Source organism: Artemia franciscana, chromosome 15, assembly GCF_032884065.1.
Source record: "Artemia franciscana chromosome 15, ASM3288406v1, whole genome shotgun sequence".
In the NCBI taxonomy this organism is placed as follows: Eukaryota; Metazoa; Arthropoda; class Branchiopoda; order Anostraca; family Artemiidae; genus Artemia; species Artemia franciscana.
The window spans coordinates 12,373,979-12,383,447 of record NC_088877.1 but is presented as its reverse complement, the minus strand read 5'-3'; the positions used below and the strand labels follow the sequence as shown (position 1 = coordinate 12,383,447).

At 36.1% G+C, this 9,469-nt stretch overlaps 1 protein-coding gene across 1 annotated transcript in view; it reads right to left on the bottom strand.

Moving 5' to 3' along the window:
- Positions 1-1,488: 1,488 nt before the first annotated feature.
- Positions 1,489-9,469, bottom strand: part of LOC136036057 (sphingomyelin phosphodiesterase-like) — a 75,397-nt gene continuing 67,416 nt past the window's right edge. The window contains exons 10-12 of the mRNA XM_065718011.1: positions 7,409-7,601; positions 6,076-6,263; positions 1,489-3,119 (exon numbers count right to left, since the gene is read on the bottom strand). Coding sequence (XP_065574083.1) covers positions 2,972-3,119; positions 6,076-6,263; positions 7,409-7,601 — 529 coding nt within the window. The 3' untranslated portion in view covers positions 1,489-2,971. The remainder of the gene's footprint in view (positions 3,120-6,075; positions 6,264-7,408; positions 7,602-9,469) is intronic.

Below are 9,469 nucleotides of genomic sequence, written 5' to 3'. Positions count from 1 at the left end.
TCCTGGTGTTGCTTGTAATTTGATCTGGAATGGGGGCAGCGGCGAGACCCTTTAAGGTCAGCTAGAGTTGACCCAGCTCCAAATTAGTACCTGGAGAAATTTGGGGGAAAACACGGGAAGCGTCGGATAATTTGCCCCAATTGCACAGTACCGTCCATGCTGAAGGCGATAAATTGGGTGTTTGGTATCTGAGCTACGCACACCATTTTTCAGCATACGAAAAATCTATTTTTCATTTGAGGTTAAATTAGAATAAGCAACGTCCAAACAAAACATGAAATATATTTTAGATTAATTTTAAAATACCTGATTTATTAATACATTACAGACATTTATATTTAAACCAATCTAACAGGAAATTTTTATTTGTTGCTAAATGTCTTTTTGGGCAGATTCAGGCAATAAGATTAGTTTTTTTCTAGAGCCACGTCTAGTTCAGCTATATAAGATAACATTAATGATAAGTTAACTGTGTAATCTTCTGCTGAAATCTCCCGGAGCACAAAATAACTGTGAGGAGTCTTCTACAGATGCTGAAGACCTTCTACAAAATTGGCTGAATTATAATCCTTCAGCTAAATGAACAAAGTTTGCGCAATAACTAACATCCCAGTTACGCAGTTTTGCAAGGAATACTATTCGAATGAATTGCTTTCTTGGGGTATACTTACTTTGCTCCAAGTTCGAAAGCAGCTTCACGGATTTTCTTCCACTGTTAGAGTCAATTCTTCCTATAAATCTAGTTTCTCCCCACTGTCCTGATACTATTCGATTATTGAACATCTTGGACAAATAAAATAAAATATACTTTGAAACAGATTTGCTTAACTAACAAACCAATTTTATGGGAAAATTCATTAACATTTGGCAAGGAGCTAAAATATCGTTTTGAAATTAACAATCTTTTTAAAGTAATATCAATGGTTTACTCTAAAGTATTGAAAGTTAATAAAATCGTAACTACTCTACCTACCATAACTATTAGTACTGATGAATTCTTTTTGCATTGTTTTTTTACTAGTTGCACCTATTGCTTCAATCAAAGACATGGCTACCTTATAAGAGTGGAAACTGATACTTGTATTGACAAAAAGAAAAGCTTTCAACGACATCTAGCATCTAGAAACACTTGGTATTTTTTCAGGCTTTCCAATCGTTTTTCTGTCAGGAACTGAAATTAGAAACTTATTACTCCTCTAATTTTACCAATTACATTAATTGAGTTAATTATTTTCAATATTAGACAGAAAAAATGCCAAGCACTGTCAAGCGCTGCATGGTGCTAATAATTTGTTTGTTGATTCTAGTGCAGTTCCAGTTGCTATAAGTTGATTATACTCTTTGGCTTCAATCATGATTAAGCCTTATTAAATCCAATATTAGATCCACAATTGATGCTCCAAGGTTGAGTTATCTGGTGTTTTTAGTGAAAGGATTCCAAATTTCTTAAGGTCAGATATGGTCGGTATTTTAGTAAAAATTAAACCTCATTATATGATTAGAGAGAGAGAGAGAGAGAGAGAGAGAGAGAGAGAGAGAGAGAGAGAGAGAGAGAGAGAGAGAGAGAGAGAGAGAGAGAGAGAGAGAGAGAGAGAGAGAGAGAGAGAGAGAGAGAGAGAGAGAGAGAGAGAGAGAGAGAGGGAGAGAAAGAGAGAGTGGTTTATTTAAAACACCAATCATAGCTCAAGTGGCTAATTTGATGTTGGAACACAGAAGATGTCACTTTGCACTATTATATAATGGCGTTAAAAAGGAACGAAAGAGTTCTGGTAGCGGTTTGTCCGAGCAAGCACAGGCACAAGTTTTAGCTTCAGTCTCGTACGGCTGACTGTCGGGGCTCCTGGGGGTAAAATGCCACGATGAGTAGGGTTAGACAGCAGCATTTTGCCAAACGTCAGAATAAGGTCACCCAAAAAGAGTTCCAAGCTTTGGAGTTCAAGGGTTGCTATGCATCGTGGCAGGAAATGTCTTTTTTACTCAGGATGGAGTGCTCTATGACTTGGGATGGGATGCTTCACATCCCCGCCAAACTAAGGGTCTCTTAGGCTTCTTCTGTGTAAATATATTCACCTTTGAATAATAAAAACTCGGACGAAAAAATGTTTTAAATTACCGGCTTAAGAGTTTCATTCACATTAGAAAAATTGTTATTACTAATGTTTTCAATCAACAAAACTATTTCCGCAACTGAAGTCACTGATTCTCTTATGCAACCGAAATCGTAAATTTTGAAGTGCAAACGAGAAAACTTGTAGTTTTTAAGTACTCTTGAACTCCTTTTGAATTTTATGGAATTTATTTCTGACTTTTGCATGAATTTCAGTAAAATAGAAACACTTACTCTCATTTTCTCGAACTTCCATTTTTAATCTAAATTAAAATATGGATGAAAAAAGTCTAACCTTTGACAAATATTAGCAACGAGCTATGGTACTGAAAGGCCTATTTAACCAACTGGAAATTCTTTATTGCAAAAAGAAGAATTTTAAACAAGGGGTGAAACACACTTTCTGATTAGTGCGTTTTACTCGTTATGTAAAAGGATCGTGCATTACTTGATGCAAAATAACGTTTAAATTACATAATCCTTATGTCTTCACGAATGCTAAGCAGAATACTTTTAGCAAACATTAAATTGAAAGACAAGAGAAACTATATTGTACGCTTAAAATGAGTCATCTAATAATCATCGTTTAAGATATACTTTGTTGTCTCATTTCGAAAGATTTGAACCAGTCATCCACGGGGAACGTAACTATACTCATTCTTTTCTATATAATTTTACAAAAAATTTTGAGTCTAATAATATATAACTTTTGGGTTTTGATATTAAAATGTGGATTCAGCATTTCCCCCCCAAGAGCCCCTCACACGCACACTTGAATTTTACTACTGGAAAATCCTCCCCCCAATAACAGCAAAATACACAGAATTTAGGGGGGGGGGCTAGACCCATTAAAATGACACATGGTTAGTCATACAAATCCATTTTTCTTGATATTTCATTGCACTTCGTCTTATCTCCAAAGTCCGTTGTGACCATTGCACAAAGTTTACTTTTCTTGCACGCTTCACCACATCCCTCTAAGATGGCTGGGTCTGCTTGTCTCACGTAATTCCTGGGAAAATAAAAATGGTTTTATTAATGGAAATCTCGGAGCTTTGGCTAACAGGCCCACCAACCTTTCTGCATCACTCTATAACCTTACCTTTGTTATTTATTAAGGCTAATTTGTCAAACTGCACCCCAAAATCTCTGGAAACATATATTGGTGGATAGAGGGCTCCACCAAATTCTCCGGATTGGGCCAAATAATTATTTTCTGTTCAATTCTTTCTTTTATTAATTTTCTATTCTGTTCTTTAACTGATTTAGTTACATTTTTTCACGTTGAAGAGCTATTTCCTATGTTTATCACCAAGAGCAAAGCTCCCTGTTGGGGCGATTTATCTTGTTGCAGTGACGTACGTTCGTGAACACGAACTGTTATAGTCGGAAACAGCTTGACAACCTTTTGCCAAGCTTGGAAACTTTTCCGTCGGAAACAGCTCGGAAACTTTTCCTGGAAACATTATAACCATCTAAAGGCATTGTAATTGTCCATTCAGATGGCCGGGCTGCTTGAAACGACGCCAGGAAATTTTCGGAAACAACCACTGTGTTTCTATCCATGAGGCTTTTTGGAATGAAAAAAAAAACTCTAGCGGAAGCCCAATAATGGAAAAATAGGTGTGCTCGAAAGCATTAATAAAGAATAGAGGGGTCGAAGGATCCATTATTTCTACCAGAAGGGTTGGGAACTCTTTTTGGCTCTAATATACTGGGCGCAGTCACAGGTTTGCTGCAGGTACCCCAGCAGTCACATGTTGGCTGTAGGCACCTGGGTGCTGAGCTTGGTAGTCTTATAACAATACTCCTTTTATGGTGGGCCCTTACACCAAAGGATGAATCTATTTGCCTTCCCCATCTGACATCCATTTATGGAGTCATATGACTGGCTTGTCAAAATACACTGCAAAAAATAAACTATTATGAGTTAACTCACAAACATTCATGACATTCATTCATGGATTTATAATTTCATGTCTTTTTCCACGTTAGTATTTATCTAATTTAGTATTTTCTATCTAATAAGTTTCTATTTTAGTGGATAGAAAAATAGGGGTATCCAGCTAGTTAAAGTTTATTTTAACTAGAAAACTGACTAATTAGCAGAAAAGAACTAAAAAGTATTTATACGGCCTTTCCAGAGCTTTTAGTTTCACCTGACAAGGCACTGTGAAGCCGAGAAATAAACTTATCAGAGATCTACGGCTTCCTTTACTCCTGAAGTCTCAGAGACTTCACCAATTCTCTGATTTCCCCGAAAAAAAATCTAATTTCCCTAGAATATCGAAAATAGTATACTTCTAAAAATCAAAGATTTTACTAGGATATCATCACAATATTTGGATTGGTCGCAAAATATGTATCTGTTGGCACAATTTCGACTAGCAGAATTTCAAATCCATTGTAAACACTTGACAACATCAACTTACTCGTAATAGCATAGTGCTTATCATTGAAATTAGATCGAGAAGCCATTCACAAACCAGCACCTGGAATAAGTCCTTACGGGAAAATTCTCGACAAGGTCACTGGATTCAGTTAACCGAAATACATAAGGGTATTGGCGGATGAAATTTACAGAAGAAAATCATTTCTTCTTCTTCTTCTGAAAATCAATATCTGGAGTTAAGATAAGACTCATCTAAGGTTCAAAGAGTTTTTGGGGAATTTTTGGAGCTATCTTTTTGCCTTACTCCTTATCAGGTACAATTAATCAAAGTTAGGAGCGTTTTAGGTTTGGAAACGATCTTAATAAAATATATTATTGCACATCAATAATTGGGTAATCTTAATGAAATATCTTCCTTCTTTTTCTGTTGGAAGCCTGATATCTAGCTCTAACCAGACCTTCGATCTAGAATTTATCTGGAAAATAAATGACCTGATAGGTGAAGGCTAAAACATAACCGTCCATGGATACTATGAAAGAGCGCCGCTATAGATGTAAATAAGCCTTGTTGACGAGCAAATACAAGTATTTACGGGTTGATACTAAATTCCAATGCACTTCACTCATCTTGATCTGCAAGCAAAGCCGCGTCCAATGTGGAGGGGGGGTTGAGGGTTTGATTTTCCCCCAGAAAAAAATGTTCCACTCGTGAAAGTGGATCAAACATTCAATGTATAGAAACCAATTGTTGATGTATTTTTTAAAGTTTTTGTAACCCCCCTCCCCGAGGAAACCCCTTCTCAGGAGCATAATTTAATATGTGGCAAGGGGGAAGTTGCTCCTCCACTATCTGTCACCCTTCAGGCCCCAGTTTTCCCTCATAATGTTAAATTTAGTTTCTCGAAAAATCCTTTCAAAACTAAGATAAGTCTGCATAGTTCTAGCATCCACAGAAGCGGATCAGTTTTTTAAGTATATCATTACCTTTTTGTTGCTACATGGTTTCTTTTTCCGTTTTCTATGTCATTTTCACTTGATTTGGGAATTTTGGCTCCAATTTTACCCCCTCCCCCAAGGTTTTGACGAAATTAAGGCACTGTCCTTCCCCCAAACCGAAGTTCTGGATACATCCTTGCCTGCAACGCATAGCGTTCCTCCTATTTCCAATTTTTTGATGGTAATTCCTAGTACTTGTACTTTCCCTTTCCTAGATCTCAATTACAATTCAAACATCTTGGGAGAGTCCCAAAGGATGGAAACCTTGTTTCAAATCTTATGCACGAAAACAAAGCCAAAGCCAAATAATCATTTAGATGATTTTTTTTCTGTCAATAGTTTCATTAAATAAAAACAAAACATTAAACATTGAACCCGATAGGGGATGAACACTGAGCACTTGTTCCACTCCTGCTGGAAAACTGAAATAAACTATAATGGTAAATTGTGGACGATTTAGAAATTAGAAATCGAGCCGGACAAACTTTCCTAACCTCTTATCGAGCCTCCTATCCTCAAAAACTTATATAAAGCTCATGAAAGATAATTTCTAACAAAAAGATCGGATGGAATAGCCTACCTGTAATACACTTGGAACAGTTCATCATCAACAATAAATCGATCAACTAGATCCGCCATGTCTTGAGCGGACAAAGAGTTTAGGCCAAAAGTTTCTCTTCCATCATAAAGTTTAAACCATTGTGGCTCTGATGGACCAATGTTCGCTTCAGTCAGGTTCATTGTCCAGGCTTCATGGTCAAGCATTCCCTATGGATAGGAATACTATAGAATACAAAGTTTGTTTGAAAAAAAAAGTTTTGTCTCATTTTTAGCAAACTATTTTTATTGGTTTATTGTTTTTTTTCGGGTTATTAGTGTAATCAAAAGGAGAGGGCCAGCCTTGTCTCCCTCCTTCGACAAACAGTTCGTCGCAAGAAAAAAGGCTGACTAGTGTTTATCTGAATAAAAACTATTATTTATTTGAGGGAGGCCGCCCCTACCCTTCTACCCATATTCTATTTGATAAAGTCTGATTTTTATACCCAATGCCTTCAGATCGAAGGTTCAACCGCAAGATACGAGAAGGGGCTAAAAAGTTTTTTAGTAGCTCAAGAATAGAGGGCTTCTTGGTTTGCATTTATTTGAACAATAAAACTTTCATTTCAAATGTCTTTAAGGGCAATCTTTTAAGAAACAATTATTATTTCCTATTAATTTTCTTTATTGAACTCAATTGATTTCAGCCTAGCACTGTAAGATCTTTCCGTTTAGTTCAGCTTACTCATTTTCATCAAGGATGCTTAGACAATCAGAATAATCTTAACCGCAATAATGTTATTCTCGTACACAGTCCTTAGCAAATAATGTATTTATCTGGTATACCTTACAAGGAAAGAATCTTCTCTAAATCTCTTCTATCAGCTGTACCAAGCGCAATCTCAGAATCTATAAAAGTAAGGACTAAAGGGGTTTGATGACTCAGGAAATTCTCAATTATCAGGATTGCAGCGGTAGCTAGCAACGTTGTAAGAGAAAACGAATCTAAAAATAAAATTTTAGCCAGCACGTCTTGTTAATATGGTCCATTGAAAACTTGGTCCCATCCCCTCCCGAAAACCAAACTGTTCTTTTCTTCAAAGTTCGTCTTTTTAAAACGTCCCTAGATCAAACCCGTTGGAATATTTAAAGAGCTTATTCTCTTTAGTTAAATAGCTAAATAGAAAAATATTATCGGCTTAAGAATTTGGCTAATAGCCATGACATTGATTCTATCATTTAAAAACCATGGCGTAGTTTAATTTTAGAAGTGAAATTCTTCTCACTCTTCATCCAAGATGCGTACTTTATATCCAAACCATGCTGTAGTTTACTAACAAAAGCATGGCTTAGCAGTCATGACGTAGTTTACTTACAAAAGTGGATCCCTCTCGTTCACCATCCAAGATGTATACTTTATATCCAGGGTTGACGTCACCATATGTTGAAAGACTAGATCCAATCCAAGCCACGTTTATGGCACGTGACGAATCTTCACTGTCATAAAAGATCTTGAATTCATCTTTGTGAGTATGACCATAAAATTGACCAGCAAGAGTTGCCTCAAAACTAAAAGAGAAACGACCAGGTACTTTCAAAATTGCTCTTTCATGATCCAATTATAACTCTTTCAAGAGTTATAATTGTTATCGGTAATATTATGTAGATAATGAATATTCTTGTTATATTGTATTAAGTGTTTTTGGTACCTTCCAGATATGCAAAGCTAAAAACCACTGACTATTAACCCCATCTTATTCATAGCGAGGGGGAGAGGTTAACACTCTCTACGGGAGTCCAAAGACCAAGACAAAAACCATGCAGTGCCTGAACAAAAACAGCGGTCTGACAAAGCGCTATATTTCTGAGTTGGGATCCAAGTCTTTGTAACCCGAATGTAGAGAAAGTAGCTGGAAAAATTAAACAAATATTCATTCTTCTGAAAGTAAGGCCAGAAAAATGGACAAACAATTCTTCTGGGTGAAGTGTTATAGATTCAATTTCTAGAGCTAAAGAGAATCCACTGCAAAATAAACAATTAAAAAAAATGGTTCTCGGAAAATGGGATCAGAGGAAGGACAACCTCGTTTATTCAAACGGTTTGAAACTTGAATTAGCAAGATCCTAAGAACCTGGGACCTTTATTCACAGGTTAAGGCCAGAAATACATGATATGAAGAAATTGGATGGAATTTGTGCCGATAAAATTTTCCATCTGATCAGCTTGATATTTATGTGACCAAGTAATTAGTCTTGAATTCAGAGACGGTTGTTTGATGGAAAAGGAAATATAAATACAGTTCAACTGGAAATAGGACCCAAAAAATAGCCCAAATGGCTTTTTCTGAACTTCTCAAACCGTATAATTGTGAGTTACTAAGCACAGGGGGCTTTGATGTATGTAAGCTTGACTTACATTTCCCGTCTGTAAGTTCTCTTCTCAGGATGAGCAGACTCAAACGCGCAGGAACAAACTACCAATTTACGCGAAAATGGGTCCAAAAACACACCAAAATTATGTTCTTTTTTTTCAAAAAGTTGAATATTATCTTCATAAGTTTCTCATGAATTCACCTGAAAATGTGCCAAAACTTGATTTTTCAACAGAGCAGTAGAGCAGTAGAGCAGTATTTCTAATGAAATTTTACTCTCTACGTTTTCTTGAAAAACTTTTTGGGAAAGTGAACATTTAATCTAAAAGTGATTAACAGGTACTCAATGTACAAACAGTGTAGTACTATTTACCAGTAAGATTGAGAAAAATCACTAATAGAGTATAATTTATCGGATTGAATCCAGATGTTACGTAAACGTCTAGTTCTAGAAGCTCCTGGTTCTAAGGGTTAAAGTTAAAATCACTTGGGCTAGACACGTCCTTATTACATAAGCTAGCTAAAGTGAATTAACGCGAATTCGCGTGTTTTGTTTATTTGTCAAAAATAGGCATTTCGTCTAAAATACAGTGTGCCGCAAAAGTAAAATGTGAGATAAACTAGGCAAATAGAGAAATCCCCTGATTAAGTCTTTCATACTAAGCTTAATATTAACCTTAATTAACACTAGTCATTAACATCAGATGTCACTGATTTTTTTCCTTATGAGTTGTTTTTATGTCCTGTCTCTTATCATTATGGCATAGTATTTATGCCTAATCTTCTAACAGGGTTCTTAAGGGTTCTAAGGGCTCAAATTAAAACCATTAGGGCTAGATAAGTCCATATTACGTAAGCTAGCTAAAGTGAATTGACACGAATTTGGCTTGTTTGTCAAAAATAGGCGTTTTGTCTTAAGTGCAGTGCACCGCAAAAGTAAAACGAAGCTGAGCTAGGCAAACAGAAAAAGTGCCCTTATTAAGTCTTTCATATTAAGCTTTATAATTTTTCAGTAACACTAGATGGCACTGATCTCTTTCCTTTGGAGTTGTCCTTATATCCTGT